Source organism: Tachyglossus aculeatus, chromosome X4, assembly GCF_015852505.1.
Source record: "Tachyglossus aculeatus isolate mTacAcu1 chromosome X4, mTacAcu1.pri, whole genome shotgun sequence".
NCBI classification, from domain to species: Eukaryota; Metazoa; Chordata; class Mammalia; order Monotremata; family Tachyglossidae; genus Tachyglossus; species Tachyglossus aculeatus.
In genome coordinates, this window is record NC_052098.1 from 23,838,893 (window position 1) to 23,859,512 (window position 20,620).

The 20,620-nt window shown below is 39.8% G+C and overlaps 1 protein-coding gene across 1 annotated transcript; it reads left to right on the top strand.

Annotated features, from left to right (window-relative positions):
* The first annotated feature begins 2,072 nt into the window (after positions 1 to 2,072).
* On the top strand, positions 2,073 to 18,822 carry TYRP1 (tyrosinase related protein 1). Its single transcript, XM_038769519.1, has 7 exons — positions 2,073 to 2,451; positions 4,742 to 5,064; positions 7,488 to 7,692; positions 10,354 to 10,521; positions 12,586 to 12,765; positions 18,130 to 18,276; positions 18,617 to 18,822. Exons 1-7 carry the CDS (start codon positions 2,073 to 2,075, stop codon positions 18,820 to 18,822), a joined length of 1,608 nt encoding a protein of 535 aa, XP_038625447.1.
* The last annotated feature ends 1,798 nt before the right edge of the window (positions 18,823 to 20,620 follow it).

Below are 20,620 nucleotides of genomic sequence, written 5' to 3' on the forward strand. Positions count from 1 at the left end.
CTTCCCTTTAAAGCCCTACTGAGAGCTCACCTCCTCCAGGAGGCCTTTGCAGACTGAGCCCCCTTTTTCCTCTCCTCCTCCCCCTTCCCATAGCACTTGTATATATTTGTACAGATTTATTACTCTATTCTACTTGTGCATATTTACTATTCTATTTATTTTGTTAATGATGTGCATATAGCTTTAATTCTATTTGTTCTGATGATTTTGACACCTGTCTACATGTTTTGTTTTGTTAGCTGTCTCCCCCTTCTAGACTGTGAGCCCTTTGTTGGGTAGGGACTGTCTGTATATGTTGCTGACTTGTACTTCCCAAGTGCTTAGTACAGTGCTCTGCACACAGTAAGCGCTCAATAAATAATGATTGAATGAGTGAATGAATATTCTCTAACTGCAGTTTTACCAAGGAAGAAGCTTAGGGGATACACATTTGCCCAAGGTCACACAGCAGGTAAATGGGGAAGCTGGGATTAGAACCTGACCTCCTGATTCGCAGTCTCATGATCTTTCCATTAGGCTACATCATGCTGATCAGTAGCCTTAGAAATGGGATCACTACCTCTGTGAGAAGCTACTTTAATAATAATAATAATAATAATAAGGATAGTATTTGTTAAGCACTTACTATGTGCGAAGCACCGTTCTAAGCGCCGGGAGGGATACAAGGTGATCAGGTTGTCCCACATGGGGCTCACAGTCTTAATCTCCATTTTACAGATGAGGTAACAGGCACAGAGAAGTGAAGTGACTTGCCCAAGGTCACACAGCTGACAAGTGGTGGAGCCGGGATTTGAACCCATGACTTCTGACTCCCAAGCCTGGGAGTCAGAGTCCAATCAAAAGGTATTCTGGGAGTGAATGTGAATGGGTTTATGGCTTCTTTAACCATCATCTTACATGGGAAATAAATCCCAGTAGCAGTGTTGGCTCTTGGTACAAGAACCATTTCAGTAGACGTTATCACATGATAATAATATCCATTATTATTAGCCCTTTCTCCTTTTTCATCCTCTTTCCTCAAAACATTTTCACATGATATTTAAGAGAAGGTCACTAGCCTTTTTTCCCCCTTCATCTTAAGGGACATTGTCTATTTTCAAAAGTGAAAATTCCCCAACAAAAGACTCTCCAGTTGTTCTGATGGTATGTATTACATTTGCATGCTTCTGACCTTTCCTAAAAAAAAAAAAATTAAAATCACAAGGAGATCAGCATGAAGTAAATCATGTGCTCTTCAAGTACTTAACCCTCAGAGAAACCACCCAAGTGAGAGGGTATTAAATAAAATAGGCATGCACAAGATTAATACCAGACAAAACTGCAAAACAAGTGTGCAGCCATTCTATGAGGAAGGAGGCAACTGAAAAGCACCTAGAGACCAAGCAGAAGCTCCACAGAGAAACGTCTAGAGAATGAAAGGTACTGAAATAAAAGTTTGTTTCAGAGGGTGGAATTCACTAAAGGTCACTGGAAGTCTGACTTGAAATCATGCGATCTAATTATACTGAAATCTGATTTGGGCATTTCATTCTTCCATTTTCAAGGGTGAAGCCAGTTCTAATCATTGGTGAAAAACTGTTTATGGGTTCCTTAGCTCAAAAATGACAAATGTGCATGGTAGCATTTTCATTGTTGAGAATGTTAACCAAGATGACCAAAACCCTAAAAAAGCATAGAGAGGGAATGATTATGCTGCAGAAGCCCTGTGAATCAAAATTAATAAAGTCAAAGTGTTAGAATGGCATTGTTATTAAACACTGTACTAACCTGCATTCTCAGAAAAGAAATGGAGGATAGTGTCTTGGTTGGGAGCTGGAAAGAGGATGACAGTCGGGAGTATTCGGGACTTAGTACAGTGCTTGGCATACAGTAAGCACATGTGATTATCATTTTTATTGTTATTATTATTAGGCATTATATCCCTCTTTCTTCCTCTCTCTTTTTCCAGTTGAATTTTTTTAATCTCTTTAAGCTTGACCAGAGACAGAAACTACCTACGAGGCTCCTGGCTGCAAACTCCCAGGACAGTTTCCTGCAGAATTATCTAGTGTATTTTCTTCACCAAGAGAGCTATGAGCAACCATCTCTTCTTGCTACATGTTCTCCTACCACTGCTGTTCTTCCACCAGGCGTCTGGTCAATTTCCCCGTGAATGTGCCACAGTTGAAGCGCTGAGAAGTGGGGAATGCTGTCCAGACCTTTTCCCTGGAGCTGATCCTGGAACTGACAGGTGTGGGTCTTTGTCTGGAAGGGGCAGGTGTGAAGCAGTGACTGCTGACTCACGGCCCCACAGCCCCCAATACCCACATGATGGCAGAGATGACCGTGAACGCTGGCCCACTCGCTTCTTCAACAGGACCTGCCGCTGCAATGGTAACTTCTCTGGTTACAACTGTGGGGGGTGTCGACATGGGTGGAGAGGAGACAACTGTGACCAAAGGATCCTCACAGGTAAATAGAAATGGTTAACGGGTGAGCAGCATTCCATTAGACCCCCATACAGAACTGTCAAAGCTGCGGATCTTTGAGGAAACAACCTGTTTTCCTATCTTCCAAGGTAGTGTAGACTAAGCCTCAATATCCTTCACAGGGTCAGAAATGATCAGCAAAGGAACCTCATTATTTTCATTTTTTTCTTTTAATTCATTTCATGGTATTTGCTAAGTGCTTACTATGTTTCAGGAACTGTACTTGTAGATACAAGGTAATGAGGTGGACTGTGTCCAATTCCCACAAGGGGTTCACAGCCTTAATCCTCATTTTACAGATGAGGTAACAGGCACAGAGAAGTTAAGTGACTTGCCCGAGGTCATGCAGCAGACAAGTGGACTAGAACCCAGGTCCTTCTGACTCTCAGGCACATGTTCTATCCACTGGGGTGGCTGCTTCTCATCATTATTATCCACCCTGTCAGAAATCTCTCTTCGGGGACTGAAATGGTTCAGGTTTAGTACAGTGCTATAATAATAATAATGATAGCATTTATTAAGCGCTTACTATGTGCAAAACACTGTTCTAAGCGCTGGGGAGATTACAAGGGGATCAGGTTGTCCCACAGGGGGCTCACAGTCTTCATCCCCATTTTACAGTTGAAGTAACAGGCGCAGAGAAGTGAAGTGACTTGCCCAAAGTCACGCAGCTGACAAGTGGCGGAACCGGGATTTGAACCCATGACCTCTGACTCCAAAGCCCGGGCTCTTTCCACTGAGCCAGGCTGCTTCTGCAGCACTCAATAAATACTACTGATTCATTGATTGATTCATGACTTTACTTCCAGTAGGGGAAAGTCTCGTTAACAGCATCAGTGGTGAAGCAGTGGGACCCAGTAGAAAAAGCAGGGGCCTGAGAGTCTGAGGACTTGGGTTCTAATACCACCTCCGCCACTTGCCTGCTGGTGACCTTGGGCAAGTCACTTCACTTTTCTGTACTGGAATTTTGTCAACTGTGAAGTGGGGGCTAAATGCCTGTTCTCACTCCTACTTAGATTGCGAGCCCCGTATGGGACAGGGACTGTGTTCAACTTGATTATCTTGTATCTACCACAGCTTAGAATAGTGCTTGACAAATATTAAGCACTTGGTTCTAATCCTGACTCCGTCTCTTGCCTGCTGTATGACCTCAGGCAAGTAGAGGGGCTTGACCTCTCTGGGTCTCAGCCTTCCCTCCTGTCAAATAAAACTGTAATATTGAGTGACTACTGTTTGTGAAGCAACACATTAGGAACTCGAGGAAATATAAAAGGTGTAAAAGATGCAACCCCTGCCTTTGGGGCCTTTCACCTATTGGGTGAAACCATAAGCATGGCTTGATAATTTACCCTAGTTGAAAATGAAAAAGTGGATCAAAATTATATATATATATATGAATAAATAACGATAAGCTATATTGAATGCTAGAGAAGCAGATTGGTTGGCACTACCAGGAATAAGAGGGATTAACCAGAGTCTTGTGATTCTAGATATTACACCAACTGGTCAGTAAGGTTAAAGCCCAGTGAGCTTTCAAATCCCACCTCAACATCTATCTGCTGAACTCTGAACATTTTTATGTGAGGCTTAACAAAACTAATCAAAATACTGGTATATCATCTCATTTCCTTGGTGTTCTGTTTAATTTTGCTTTGTTCCGTTTTTTGTGCATGCATCTTGCCTGTCAATATAAGCAAGATTTAAGGCCACTTGGTACTGATGATGTCTAGATGTGGCAAAGTGCATTGTCAGCATGCAATAAATATCGACTCTTTCTCAATGTAAAGTCAAACAAGTAATAACATCTCTTCCTGTGTGCTTCAGCAACTCTTTTTCTTGAACCTTGATTCTCATCTTATTCTCCCCATAGATATGGCAATTCTGAAACGCCCTTTCCAACTTTAAATCATTACCGTGTTTTCATATTAGTTTATAATTAGTTGGCACTTTTTCTAGCTGAAAAAAAAAAACCCACACACAAAGCAAATTCTGGTCCTCAAGTGAAGCATATAAATGAGACAACTTTCCAAAGGCAAAATCTTGTGCGTGAATTCCCCAGGTTTTTTGGCTGAATATTCAAGTTTTCTGGAAACTGACCTGACCTTTGTCAAAAATGTTACATGCTTTTACTTTTCTCTAGGAGATGGTTTATCTTAAAATAAGCTCCTTTCCAATAGCCCAATTGAATTGATTTTCATTGTTTGTGTTCTCTCATGGTATGGGAAAAGGAATGGATTTATTCTTTTTGATGACGGATCTTTCTATCCTTAAAGTTAGAAGAAATCTTCTGGATCTCAGTGTGGCAGAAAGGGATCGATTTGTCCGTTCTCTCAACCTGGCAAAGAATACCGTCCATCCTCAGTTTGTCATAGCCACTAGGAGGTCAGAGGAAATATTGGGACCAGACGGCAACACTCCACAGTTTGAGAATATTTCCATTTACAACTATTTTGTGTGGGCCCACTATTACTCCGTCAGGAAGACTTTCCTGGGGACAGGACAGCCAAGTTTTGCAGGTGTGGATTTCTCTCATGAAGGGCCAGCATTTCTCACCTGGCACAGGTATCATCTGATGCAATTGGAAAGAGACATGCAGGTAAGTGTGGATGTCGGGCACGTGATTCAGCTGTTTTTGTTGCTTTAAATCATTATTCAAAAATAACAGTGCTGGTGAGCTAACAAAGATCTTAGTGTATGGGACTATTCGAGTCCGGGCCCTATCACTGCTTGTGTGGGCAACCCAGAACAAACCACACCACTTAGCCTCCCAGAATTTGTGTTCTCATCTGTATAAAAGGGTGAGGTGTGGAGGAAGAAATTGATTTTGTATACTTTTATGTAATTTGGGGAGTAATTTGTCATTATTAGTACCAATGATAATACTAATAATGGTGTTTAAATGCTTACTGTCCATCAAAGGTATTCACTGAGTCCTCACTGGGTGTACAGCACTGTACTAAGTTCTTGAGAAACTACAACGGAATAAGTACACTTGCTTCCTACTATGTGCCAAGCTCTATACTAAGTGCTAGGGTATATACATGGCAATCAAATAAGGCATAATCCTATCTCACATGATAATCTCAGTCTTAGGGGGAGGAAGAACAGGCATTTAGACATTTCAGAGTTTTGGAGCACTTGACAAGCACTACTATTTTTTGCATCAGTAGTTCTATTTCTTTTGTTAACCTTGTATGAAGGAATGAGGGTGACAATAACATCTCATTTGAAGAACTTTCATCCTATCTCAAAAATATAGATTGTCTCCATATTTTAAATAAATTAAGGCACTCTTCCACCTTCTTCTGTATGTGAATGTTTTCCCTGATACGCCATTAGTCAAAAAAACACCTTTATATAGTTTCACTCAATCATTTATTATTCTATTTTCAGCTAACGCTAACCCACATATATGCATTCACCCTTCCCCTGCTTAAGATGCCATAAAGGTCTTGTGACATTTTAAAATAAACAACACTCTTCCTGTGTACACCTTTCTGGTGGCTTCCAACACATCAGCTGTTTTTCTCATATATTTTTGAGGTTAGCCTCTGTTTCCTTTTTCTTTCCATTTATTGTGGATGATATACCAGAGTATATATTCTGTATAATAATAGCAACGAGAAAATGCACTAGCCTTAAATACTTCTAGATATGACTATAGCAATTAATTAAAAAATACTATCATACTATAATTAGATAATTTCCAAGTTGAAAACTAATTTGACTATATTTAAACATTTTCTACATACTATTTCATGTTTTTGTTTATCATTACAATTATTCCAAACAACAAAAAAGTGGTCTAAATAGGGAAATTTAATTCACTGAAATGTAGAACCAAGTGTAATCCCATGAAATTTTCTGTGTGGAGTTCCAGGATGCCAAATTAATTCAATTTATTCTTAGGGTTTCATATGCTACAATTATGATTGTAAGTAAGATGCTTAATGCATTGGGAGTAGATAAATCTGTCATCTGTAATTGGCTGCAGATCTCCCTGTACCCTCAAGTTGTTTTCTCCTGGGCACACCGTAATGAAAGAGCAGGTGGAAACCATCTAAGATCTTCAAATTTGCCTTGGTAAACTCCAACATTCATGAGTTGCATTTTATAAAAGCAATGGCACAGTACTTCTGACAAATTAAAACCTTAATGGCGTGTGCTGTAGAATGCCACATGAATATGCTGTTGTTTCAGAGGCTAATTATCACACCACAAACTGATGATTTGTAATTAGCTGGCAGATCTTCCCTTATCTTGAGAACAAATAATAGTTTCGAAATGAGAAATCTAAGCCCCAAGGGGAAGAAATATCAGAAAAAAAGTTTCTAGAATCGTGGTCTTCCATAATACCTCAATTAGAGGCGGGTTCTTCCCAGAATGGAATTTACAGGGACAGACATTATTGAAGTATAAAAAGTAGAGAGTAAAAGAAAAAATGAGAAATGAAAACAGTTTTTTTTAATTTCTTAAAATATGTCTTCCAAAGTCTCAAAAAATAAAATAAAACAAATGACTATGGTTTACAATAATAATGATGATGGTATTTAAGCGCTTACTATGTGCCAGGCACTGTACTAGGCACTGAGGTGGATACAAGCAAATCAAATTGGACAAACTCGCTGTCCCAAATGGGGCTCACAGTCTCAATCCCCATTTTACAGATGAGGTAACTGAGGCCCAGAGAAGAAAAGTGACTTGCCCAAGGTCACACAGCAGACAAGTGGTTGGGCAAGGACTAGAACCCGTGACCTCCTGGCCCCCAGGCCGGTGCTGTAGCCACTATACCATAAAAATAGCCATAAGAATGTGTCAAATTCCAGTGCTGAAAGAAATTTATGTGGTTTTTGGGGTTCACAGATGACTGGACGGTTATGGTAGATCTAAACGTGTGGTCTTCAATTTCTACTAAGGCAAGCGACAGAGTTGGGTGGAAATGTCTAAGTGGGGAGAAAGTCTTTGAGACACTGGCTGAGTATGAATATAATACAAATCAACACAATTTCCTTGTTGCAGGAAATGCTTCAGGACCCCTCTTTTGCACTGCCCTATTGGAATTTTGCCACTGGAGGAAATTCATGTGATATCTGCACAGATGATTTGCTGGGATCAAGAAGCAACTTTGACTCTACTCTTATAAGCCAGAACTCTGTCTTTTCTCAGTGGCGTATTTTATGTGAATATCTGGAAGACTATGATACCATGGGAACCCTTTGTAACAGTAAGTCTACATTGCCCTCAAGAAATCGGAATTCCTTGTTGGGAAAGGCAATAATATAGTCTCTGGAATGTCCTAAGTTATAATAATAATAATAATTATGGCATTTTTAAGCACTTACTATGTGTCAAGCACCATTCTAAGCACTGAAAAACACATTATAAAAACACGTACTCAAAATAATTGTGGCATCTGGTAAGTGCTCACTATGTTCAAAGTACCATAATGAGTGCTGAGATATATCCAAGATAATCAGGTCGGACGCAGGCCCTGTTCCACGTGGAACTCACAGTCTACGGGGAAGGGAGAACAGGTATTGGAGGAAACTGAGACCCAGAAAAATGAAGTGACTTTTCCAAGGTCACACAGCAGGCAAGTGTCAGAGTCAGGTCCTCTGACTCCCAAGCCCATTCTGCCTGTCTGTCAGACATTCTAGTCTTCACCCATCTAAACCGGGAAAATAACTGCTCATACCTATAAAACATATGATCTTTATTCCAGTAGTGGCAGCAAGAATTTCTTCACCTCGTTTTATATATTTAATAAACAAATCTCACAAGCACTGGTCAGACCTTTATGAGAATACTTTTTCAAGGGCAAGACCATACAAGTCAGGAACCTGGAGTGAAAGCCACAAAGTCAATTACAAAATTGAAAATTGAACCTGGGAAGAAAGGCTAAGAAATTGGGATTATTCTATTTAGAGAATAAAAGATAGATACTATCTTCAAATATGTACAGGTAACTCCATAGGAGGTGATGACCAGCTATTTTCTACCTCTTCAGAGCACAAAATGAAAATTACTTAAATTACAAGAAGGGGAATTGACATTAGAAAAAGTAAACATTTCCCCATAGTGAGAGTTGCTGGATGGATTATTGGTGGATGGTATGGAATAAAATGAAATAAACTCAACAGTATTATGAACTGCATTTACTGAGCACCTATTGGGTTCAGAGCACTATACTAAGTCCTTGGGAAGCAAGTAAAAGAAGAGGGGAGAGATCTGATCTCTGTCCTCCAGGAGTTTACAATCTAATAGAAGAGGCAGTAAAAATAAATTGGTGAATATACTGTAGTTAAGAGTGAGAGAATAAATAATTAGGAAATAGATGGATGAATGATAATAATTAATAATTGTGGTATTTGTTAAGCACTTACTATGTGCCAAACACTGTACTAAGCAATGGAGTAGATACAAGACAATCTGGTCCCATGTGGGGCTCACAGTTTAAGTAGAAGGAAAAACAGGTATTGAATCCCCATTTGCAGATAAGGGAACTGAGGCACAAGTTAAGTGACTTGCCCAGGGTCACACAGCAGTATGTGGTAGATCTGGGATTAGAACCCAAGTCCTCTGGCTCCTAAGTGCATGCTCTTTCCACTAGTCCACACTGCTTCTCAAATACATAAGTGCTAAGACACTTGATCTGTGCATCACATGTGTGAGGGGGAGAGAGAGAGAGAGAGAGAGAGAGAGAGAGAGAGAGAGTGTGTGTGTGTGTGTGTGTGTGTGTGTGTGTGTATGGGGGGGAGGGGAGGAGATAAAAAGGGTGAGGAGAAGGACAATAATTGGGAAATGACCTGGGCAGGAAGCTACTCTTTAGGAGTGTTTGTCATTGCTCCCAAATTCACTTTGTTTCCTGGGATGATTTAAAGCAGCTGACAGTAGGGGAGAACCGTGGATAGCTTCTCAAGTTTCCCTTGTACTCCTTTGATTTATGAAATCTGTGTACTTTTGTGTTTACATAGCTGTGGATGTACCAGATGCCTTTTACCCTAATTTTAGGGCTCTGAGAGAATAAATCACAAAATTACGGGGGATGAGTGGAGGTAAAGATCGCTTTTAAAAGGAAGGGAGTGAAAATCTCTTCCTTATCACTGTTCATCCTTCTCCTCAATGTATTCTGCCTCGACTAGTCACTCACTCTTTCGAGTTACTTTTTTGGGAACTTCCATTCCCTAACATTTAAATACTATTGAATATATTTTCAAATCAGTTCTGGAAAGAAGCTACTTAATAAAATGCTAGACTCCCCAATTGCGAAGTATTTGGACGGACAATTTAAAACAATTTGGTGCCAGAGAAGCTTTGTTTTGTATAAGGTGTCAGCCATTTTCCAAATAAGCTCCTTCCCTGAGTCTTGAAGCACAGATACTTTCTCCTCATGACATCTTGTGTGCTAGTCTCTTTCTGAATGCTGAATTGTGGATTAGGGCTTCTAAACAACTCCAAATTTATACTGGAAATGTTTGTAAAAATGAGCAAGACCCAAAGTTAAATATCAAGCCCTCATGCCTGGAATTTTGTTTATGTAAATCAACTGCCAAATCAATTTTCTTTTAAAGCATTCACGGTTTAGGAATGCTAGTTAATAAATGCCTGGAAGAGATGATTTATCATATGTATGGATGTGAGCGTCCCCATTTCCTCTGAACAAATAGTGCTCAGTACACATCGCAAGAGTGAAATTGTCTTTGATATCCTAAATTTCCTATCCTCACATTTGAATGCTTTTCTCCCTCAGAGACATCTGTCAGTCACAGGTAATTCGGTTCATTTTTGTCAGTATGAGTCGGGGATGACTCGACAGCATGAGACATGACAATGCTTGGTAAAAGAGTATTGTTTTCTTACCTTGTTTTTCTTATTCAACTCTCAGGCACAGAAGGGAGTCCAATTCGTAGAAATCCTGCTGGAAATGTAGCCAGGCCGATGGTGCAACGACTCCCTGAGCCACAGGATGTTGCTCAGTGTTTGGAAGTTGGTTTATTTGACACACCTCCTTTTTATTCCAATTCTTCAGATAGCTTCCGAAACACAGTGGAAGGTAAACAAAACTGGTGTAAAGAAACTGCAGGAAATTCTCCTCTCAGTTAATTCACCTCCAGGATCAGATCTTTAAATGACTAGCACGTTATATAACTAGGGTCTTTTAAGGTCAGGAATTTTCACTGGTCACGTGATTAATTATGAATTTTTGCTTTAGAAAGAACAATATTAAAGTCCTCAGTCTGTGGAACCTTTTCCTTCCAGGCTAGGGTAGGCCTGAGAGATGATATTATATTTCAAAATGGATTCAAAGCACATGTATTTTCTGTACCATTCTCACAATAGCTCCAATTAAGTATCTGTAAATCCTCAATTCCTATTCAGCTTTTTCCCTTTCTCCCCTAAGAGAGGCTAGGAAGAATTTAATTAATATTATTCTACTGACTGAATGAAATCTCTATTCTAAATACCTAAACATGTTACTTAAGAGATAGATGGGTGGATAGATATCTAAATCCAATTTTCAATATGTTTAATGATTAATGACATCATGCCATAAACCAACATGTACAGAATGGCACCAGAAGCAACCGTGTGCTTGCTGATAGCAAATGAAAGTAAAAAGATGTAAACGTCCGCAAGCTAGAATCCAATCGTCTACCAGGACTTCACCTTTTCATTTAATCTTCAAGGAAGATTGAGCAAATGATCAAAACGTCTGGGATTCATTTTAATCGCCACTCATATTTTGCTTGCCTAACCAAAGCTTCAATTTACAAGTAGCCTGTTAAGAGACCATTCCTTTAACAATCTTTCTGCACAGTTCTTTGCTGCCCCACTTGAGCGAAAAACTGAATAACCACAATGGAACTGAACACTAAAATGGTGGTTTGTAACCGGCTACCATAATGTGAGATCCGAAATATGTCTAGGTCCAAAGGAAATATCATCCTAGAAAGGGTCAAGACTAAAAAATAGAATTTTCACCCAAACGTATTAGCCTTGACCCTGAGATTTACAGAGAGTTAGAAACCAGTTCAGAGATGGAGGGGGTAATGTCTCTGAGGAATTACAGCTTGCTGAGACCATGAGGTAGGATTCCCCAAATAAGTTAACAGCCATTCTGCAGGAAAAGGGTAGCCGTTTAGAAGCATAATAATAATGATGGTATTTGTTAAGTGCTTACTATGTGCAAAGCACTGTTCTAATCACTGGGGAGGTTACAAGGTGATCAGGTTGTCCCACGGGGGGCTCACGGTTTTAATCCCCATTTTACAGATGAGGTAACAGGCACAGAGAAGTTAAGTGACTTGCCCAAAGTCACACAGCTGACCGTTGGCGGAGTCGGGATTTGAACCCATGACCTCTGACTCCAAAGCCCGTGCTCTTTCCACTGAGCCACGCTGCTTTTCACATAATAATGATGGCATTTATTAAGCACTTACTATGTGCAAAGCACTGTTCTAAGCACTGGGGAGGTTTCAAGGTGATCAGGTTGTCCCACGGGGGACTCACAGTCTTCATGCCCATTTTACAGATGAGGTAACTGAGGCCCAGAGAAGTTAAGTGACTTGCCCAAAGTCACACAGCTAAGTGGTGGAGCTAGGATTTGAACCCATGACCTCTGGCTCCCAAGCCTGTGCTCTTTCCACTGAGCCATGCTGCTTCTCTAAGCATAACTGTTCCAAAAGGAGACCAGATAACCTGGATGGTAGCCTCACAAATCAGAAGGCTTAACTAAAAGGGACAATTTGAGCTGGATGCAAAATGTAATTAGGATTCTGAAAACAAACCTTTCACTGGATAGAGAGATATTCATGTGAAAGGCAAGTAGATATTTGGTCTTCAGTCAGGAGAAGAAAGGGTGTCTCCTGAATATTTTCATTGTACTCTACATTGTCTTTAGCATGCATTTTCACATGATTTAATAAAGGGATATCTCATTTGAGGTGCCAAACTTCCAAATCTACAAAAGCATCTATTTGAGGATCTTAGCAGAAAAATGTTTATAATGTATAGTTTCATCACCTCTTAGGAAAATCTTTTTCAGCTTCAATTTCCTCTACTGATCAATAAATATTGCAATGGTTTTTAAAATGTCCATTTTTATTCTCACTTCTAGGATACAGTGCTCCTTCGGGGCGTTACGATCCTGCAGTACGGAGCCTTCACAATCTGGCTCATCTGTTTTTGAATGGAACAGGGGGGCAGACCCATTTATCTCCAAATGATCCTATTTTTGTCCTCTTACACACTTTCACCGATGCAGTTTTTGACGAATGGCTGAGGAGATATAATTCTGGTGAGACAATCTCATTTCTTTTTGCAAGATCGGCAAAGTGAAGTGCTCGCATGGAACTGATATTACTTACACTCAGAATTTGATGTGCATAAGGTGTCCATCAAGATTAGGATGAAATTGTCATAATTTCCAGTCATAGCTGCTATATTCAAAAGTTCCTAGAAAATTTCATACATGAAATACTTTCAGAAGAACCATATCATGGCATTTTTTAATTTACATGCCTAAAAGTGAATGTCATGCCAAAATGCCTAAAATTGTCCTTGGAATGTTACCGCTACTTCCTCTTCTCTCAGTCCAGTAGGAAAAAAACTTTAATTAGTGTATGACTGCCTTAATCTGTATCTTTGAAGAATGTCTATTGACATCTAATAATGCACTTCACTGGAATCCCTCTGCCCCGACCCTCTCGCTCCGAAAAAACAGAATAACCTAATGCCATTAATGCCATTACCTGCTTACAAAACATTTTAGGTTTCTCACAGATGGAAATTGTACTGAACATCTATGTTAGTGTACCTACTGCTTCACATAAATGCTTCTTTTAATTCATTTTAAATAACCTAGCTGAGATTTGAGATGCCCCCACCTCTCTTGCTTCTATTTCCTCCCTTCTTTGCTGTACATTGCAGTTACAAGTGATCTGGGTCAAATACAGTGGGTAAGAAGGTATAGAGATCAAATCTATCAAATCAATCAAATATCACTCTGGGTACTACTAATAATACCATTTTTCTGCAAAGTCTTTGTAGGCATACATGCGGATTATATAGCAAAGGAACATAAAAGTGTGCCCCTCTTACCTCATATGTAATATATGATGAAATAATGGTGATATGCCTTATACAGGGGCCCTCAAAAATCACTGAAAAGGCAGAAATAAAATATACCAAGAGCAATGTTTTTCAAACCACATGTTCAGCAGGTTTCAACAGATATTCCATTTTCCCACAAGATGGAGTGCAATAGGAAATGATTTAGAAAAATTGAGGTTATGGAGGCTTTGGTGGTGTACAGGCACCTCAAACAATAAGAAATCAATACTCCAAGTTCAACCATCAGACTTTAGAATGAAAGATCTTGGGAAATAGCCATAGGTCATTCAGGCCTACAGGTGCAAATATTGCTGATAATGCATACTAAAACATTCACTTGGCTGAAGCAGCCGGATAATTAAGGCCACAGCACATTCATCTGAATGATCCAGGTCATATTCTAGTGTAGACCTGCCTTAAGTGGAGTTCTTTGGCCTTTATTTTATTTTTTATTTTTTTGAGTTTCACTTTATGTTTGCTTAGTACAGTGCTTTGCACACAGTAAGCGCTCAGTAAATACGATTGATTGATTGATTGATTGATGTAGTAGTTGGGCCATGCCTGTACAACTGGAAATCTTCCAGAAAGAGCTACAGGCAACAGGGAGAGTCAAGGAAAGTGAGGAGGGAAAAGGAGAATTGGGATTTTCTGAAAAATCTGTGAACTTAAAACCACTTATTTTTCTGCAGAAACACCTCTCCAGGGAAAATTTGCAAGAAAAATCCCCAGGAAGAAACTTTAACTCCCCTCCCACCCCCAACCCCCTGAGAAAAATAATACCACCACCACCAAAGCCCACAGAAAATCACAATCCTAAGGTTTTCTGCCAAAGATGAGGTGAACAGGCCACAATGGTCTCAAGTAGAGCCAAATTTTGCAACCTGGACAACCACAACCTGGCATTAGAATGATCAAACGTTGTCTAAAGTGAACAAGGAAGCAGATTACCTCCAACCTCCCTTTGGAAATTGCCTTAGGGACTAAAGCCAAATATTACCTCATTGTGTTGTGCAAGAAACCACTATTCACAGGCAACCCTAGGGGTGTATGGAACCCGGGGTAAGTCATCTGGTGAAAGCCAGTGCAGGTACAGAGAGGTGAGGAGGTTGTTTAAGGAGCAGAACAACTTCCTATAGGTCATTCCTATCCGGATTGAACCCGTGGAATCGTTGATTCCTCGGCCAGACCACCTCTGCCATTCACCAGGAGAAGGGGTGAGACTCAGGGCCATGCATGACCCTGCCAAACGAAGCATTGCCAAATGCACTGGATGCCATAATTCTCTAATGAGTCTACTGAGCTGAAAAAGAAATACCCCCAGAGTGAATATTTTACTTCTCGCTCACTGAATACAAACCTGATTTATTATTCCTCTCAACAGGCCTCGGCAGTGAGTGTTTTCAGCATTAGTCCAGAATTTTAGGGATATGAAAGAGAGGCTTATCTAGATTTAAGTGAGGCAAAGCTCTCCAAAACTATGCCCTACAGATGTACCCCAGGATATGTCCATCATATGGTCTTGGAAATGTGACTGTATTGTGAAGGGGCATATCATGGGGTACATTTTCCCAAAGACTTACATGCAATTAGGTGCCGTTCCAGAACCAGCCCCGACATGATGTCTGAGCCCTTCAGGTGAGTAAAAATTACACTAGAGATCCCTCCCCATCGCCCACTTCCATTGTCCCTTTCTTTCTATTCTCACCATTTCTAGGGATTTTCCTGACCCTTTTGTACCCAGGGTATTTATTGAGCACTTACTAGGTGCAGAGCTCTGTAGTAAACATGGTACAATATAACAGATGGTAGACACACGATCTCTGCCCACAGTGAGCTTTCGGTCTATGTGCCAGGCACCGGGCTAAGCACTGGGATAGATACAAGCTAATCAGGTTGCACACAGGCCCTGTCCCACAGAGAGCTCACAGTTATAAACCCCATTTTACAGATGAGGTGAACTGACCCACAGAGAGTTAAGTGACTTGCCCAAGGTCACACAACAGATGAGCGGCAGAGCAGGGAATAGAATCCAGGTCCTCTGACTCCCAAGTCGGTGTTTATTCCACGAGGCCACGCTGTTTTGTTCCTATCTCCTTCCCTCCCCCAATATTTGTTGTTTGTTTCTCAATCAGTATAGTGTGCAGCTCTTCACTGAAACCATGTACCACCTTTGCTGCCAGCAGGAGAGGGGCAACAAGATTGTCACCAGGGTCCTGGATGCCTAGATCCTCTCTCCTACATGCACCCAGGCTCCATTACTCTCATTCCCCACTTCTGCCCTCACTCAGAGCGCACTTCAGGCCCCTAGGGTAGAAAGTACATATCTCAGCACCCTTCCTTTTCCCCCAACTTGCTGCCTTTCTCCTTCACAGCTTCTGCCTCTTGTGATGGTGCTGGCCACTTTGGAAAAGATACAGCAGAGGCAGAAGCTGTGTGGAAGGTGAGAGCCTGCCAGACAGTGAGAGGGAAGCCAGCCACGTCAAAGCTTCCCCCACCCTCATGGCAATGCAGCTTGAGCAGAGCACCAAGCATCACTGGATTTAAAAATATGTGTTGGGGAGAGAACAGAGAGAATATTGGCAAGGGAAGAAAGCTCCTCAAAATAGGGTAGAGCGTGAATGGAAGGATGCAAAGGAAGGAGGGAAGGGAGAGTAAGTTGATTTTCTGGCTGCTACTGGATGTTATGAGGGGGATGGGGCTTTCAAATCCTGGAATACCTGCAGTACATACCAGTGCATGCTGTATCTCTAGATCTTATATATTGTGTCCTACTTTTCCTAAACTGTTCTCTCCTCCCTCCGGAAGCTGGCAGGAGCGAGATACGGTGTTCGACCTATGGCTGAGTGGGAAACTACCAAGCAAGAGGTTTCTCTTTGTGATGGTTACTAGGTGACTAGGTGATGTTTTGACAGCTAATCAGGATTGTTTTATTTCTGAAAAGTTGCGGCACAAAAAATTGTGGACGCAGAGATGAATAGGTGGAAGTAGATATTGATGCCTGCAATCACATGTATGGGATATTCCCAGACAAATTTTTTGTTTGTTTTACTGTGTCTAGACCAGAATGAAGAGTATTTATTGAATGTCTCCTCTGTGCATAACACTGTACTAAGCCCTTGGGGGAATACAATAGATTTGGAAGACATGGTTAATGCCCTGAAGGACCTTACAGTCTAGCAAGGGAGACAGAGGCAAAATGAATTTTGTTATTTCCCCCAGTTGAGTTTCACCTTCCCAAGTCTTGATTTGCTAAGCAACACTAGCAAGCAGTCAGTCAGTCAGTCAGTCAGCTTGAGGACATTTTGGAAGCTGAGGAAAAATAACGCAGTTTGGATACCACGCCTATCCCACAAAGAGCTCACAAACTAGGTTTATTCCCATTTTACAGATGAAGTAACTGAGGCCTAGAGAAGTGAAGTGACTTGCCCAAGGTTACAGAGCAGCCAGGTGGTTTGGCTCTGGCTCCAAGAGGCTTATTATAGGCAAGTGAGTACAGAATTGAAGCAATTCTCGAGGTCACCCAGAAAAAGGAATTTGACCTGAAATATACAGTAGTAATATAGCATGACTAACGGTAGCAGTAGTAGTTAACTTTTATTTAGCATCGGCTTGGTGCTAAACTTATGAAATAAGTTCATATAGACAACTGACGCAAAAAAAAACCAAACCAAAATTTGTCAAATTCTACCTTCATTTTGTTAGACTAGACCTGATCCCCATGATGGTGGTGGGCTCTTTCCCCAGTCTGCTTTCATTTTCATCAATTTAGCCCTTAGTTTTTCTGTTGGTTTAATTACGTGATAGTAGAGCACGGTTAAGGCTAGATTAAAAGTGCTGGAGTCTGGAGCGATGCTGTACTAGAAGGAACAGGGAAGAGATTTTTGAGACCAGAAGTTCCTAAACTTCCACTGAGATGCTCTAAGAGAGCAGTGTGGCTTTGGATCAGAGCTAAGTAGAAAGTAAATTGAACTTTGGTAAACCATTCAGCCTGATGCAACTTGTGTGACTCAAACAGACAACGAAGCAGCTGTCCACCAAAGCATCCTAAAGATGAAGGGCTAGGGGTAGATACTCAATTTTAACCCAGCCTTTAAACTAAGATAGGACTGTATTAATTTACTGTTCACAGCTAAATTGAAAAGATGAATATTAATGTTTTATTTTCCCTTTAATTCCAGATAGCAACTCCAGACCCTGTCTCAAATTTGCATTTGAAACTCTTTATATTTAAACTTGCTTCTGCACTTTTCAACAGATGAACTTCATTTACATAAAAAAGAAAATGTTAATGTTGTCCTATTTTCAAACTGTTCCTATCAGAGTAACTTACTGATACTATATTCCAAATATTTGAACTATAATTGCTTTATGCCATTCTCAGTTTTCCTTTAGTAAAACACTTTCTTTCATTTCTCATGCCAAAGTAAAGATCAAATTACTCATATTTTGATGTTCTCAATTACTATTTTTAGACAGGTACTTTATGGGGAAAAATATTGTTTATAGAAGCATGACTATCTCAATAAAAATTACCTTTATCACTTTTTAGATATATCAACATTCCCATTAGAGAATGCTCCTATCGGACATAATAGACACTACAATATGGTCCCATTCTGGCCCCCGATTACCAACGATGAAATGTTTGTTACTGCACCAGAAAACCTGGGATACGCATATGAAGTTGAGTGGCCAAGTGAGTATTCAAGATTCAAACTTTTTTCAGTCTTTATAAGACAAATTGATGGATTTCAGGAATGTTCAAGTCACTGTGTGGTGATCATTACTTCCATTATAATCAATAAATGATATTCATTGAGCACTTAGTGTGTGCAGAGCAGTGTACTAAGCACTTTCCTATCTGATTTTGAAGTATTCAGTTTTGTCAGAGACATTATTATATCCACGGTTTGGCAATGGGAGATATTGTTTGCTTTTCCAAGAGATTTTTAAGAATTTTAACTTAAGTAATGTAACTTTCAATTCTTACTCTCTTTAATAATTAACTTTTACTGTTCCTATTTTTGTTACTTTAGGTCGGGCTCTCAGTGTTTCAGAGATCATAACAATAGCAGTTGTGGCAGCCCTAATTCTGGTTGCCCTCATTTTTGGTGTTACAACTTGTATTGTTCGTGCCAGGAGAAACAAAGATGAATTACAGCAACCCCTTCTAACCGAACAGTATCAACGCTATGCTGAAGAATACGAAAAACTGCCTAACCCAAACCAATCTATGGTGTGAAGCCAAACTGACCCACATTCTACAGCTCTCCACAGTGGATGGATACACAATACCAAATGATCAGAATAATTCAGACAGATGGTTGATTTGGGATCCATGTTTGTTTAGTTTTGAGGGAATAGCTGGATAATTATCATCAAAATGTATTTTAGCACTGAATTGTCCACAAACTTTGCAAGTGTAGATGCAGTCAGAATCTCACAAATTTACGCATCAAAACAATAGATCTGATATTTGTTCATTTTTCTTCTCTACCATTATTACTTCCTATTACAATATGTGTTTATCTTTGAAAAACCTATTCTATGTTTTCACAATAAATATACTTTCATTTCCACTATATCAGCTGAGTCTCTTACCCTTAATCCTAAAAGGGTGATATTGTAGGGAAATAATTTTGCCATGGCATTGCCAATACCAATTTATAGACTGAGTGTTGCGGACAATTCTCTTTCTCCATTGCATCACTTTCCCTCTCAAAAGGCATCAATAAAGAAGATTTGCATGGCGGGGATACAAAGGCAGTCAGGCTTATCCCTTCTCTTGTGCCAGGTGTGCATGTATGCTGTTTAGGAGAACAAAGTCAATTGTGTTTATCCCAAATGTGATTTTAAAATGAAGAAATAGAGTGTGAAGCTCCAGCAAAATTATATAGAACAGCTCTTTCCATGTTAAGAACTTGCACAAAAAGCATTCTACAAAGTGCCAAAAAAAATCTCTATCCATTTTAAATGCAATTACCTATAAAGGATTAACGTATATTTTAGAACACAGGTTAACATGTCTCCAACAGTTGCACTCATACATTATATGATGACTTTGCTCAGTGACTTTAAATGCAAAAAAAAAAACCACTGTCGCTCGATCTTTTAATTATGTAGGGACCCTAGCCTTTAGTATAATGTGGGAAAACATCTATGAAAATAATTACAGACTGCGATTCAAATATAATGCTCTGTAAATGAGTCTAAGGTCATTCAACCTGTCAGACAAAATTATATTCATTAAAAATCAACTCAATCCTTTAATCTCCCTGACCCCTGCATTAAATATCTGAACTTAGCTTTCAGTTCTGCTAAAATCAATTTTTCATGTAATGTTTTCCTTCAACAATTTTCATAGCCCATGATCGCTATATTAAGTAAAAAAAAGTGACAATACCTTTTCCCCAAGATTGCAGCTTTGAAAATACTTGAATGTTTATTTTAAACATTAAATGCCTTCAATTAAAATGAGATATATTAAGCTTTTTTTTCCCCAGTCAATTGTGTTTATTGAATTCTTACTGCAGACAATGCTCTGTACCAAGTGCTTGGGAGAGAACAGTACAATAGAGTTGGTAGAAATGATTCTTGTCCAGAGGACCTTGCAGTCTATCTAGATGCTAAAATGGACATATCTTTCAAGTTGGAAGGACTATCGATTGTATTTATTAAGTGCCTGCTGGGACAGAGTACTCTATTAAGCATTTGAGAGAATACAAAAATATAAGTGAAAGACACAGTCTCTATCCCGGAGAAGCTCACAATTTACTGAAAAAAAGAATAAATCAAGGGTATTTATTGAGTGCTTATTGTGTGCAGAGCACTGTACTAGGCTCTTAGGAGAGTATAACGCAAGAGAGCTGGTAGACATGTTCCCTGCCCATAAGGAGTTTATAGTCTAAAGGAAAGAAGGCATGATAGATGGTTAGTATCAATGGGGACGAAGGCAAGGATGTTAAGAAATTGTTCACCTCATGGCTTGAGAAGATAAAATCCAATATCTAAAGCAAAACTGTCTTAAGGCTTTTCCTTGA

Bases quoted from the DNA above. Each gene is read 5' to 3' on its own strand.
- TYRP1 (XM_038769519.1), top strand. From the start codon at position 2,073: ATGAGCAACCATCTCTTCTTGCTACATGTTCTCCTACCACTGCTGTTC. The intron at 5,065-7,487 runs GTAAGTGTGGAT...TCCTTGTTGCAG, and splicing joins AATTGGAAAGAGACATGCAG to GAAATGCTTCAGGACCCCTC. The intron at 10,522-12,585 runs GTAAACAAAACT...TCTCACTTCTAG, and splicing joins CTTCCGAAACACAGTGGAAG to GATACAGTGCTCCTTCGGGG.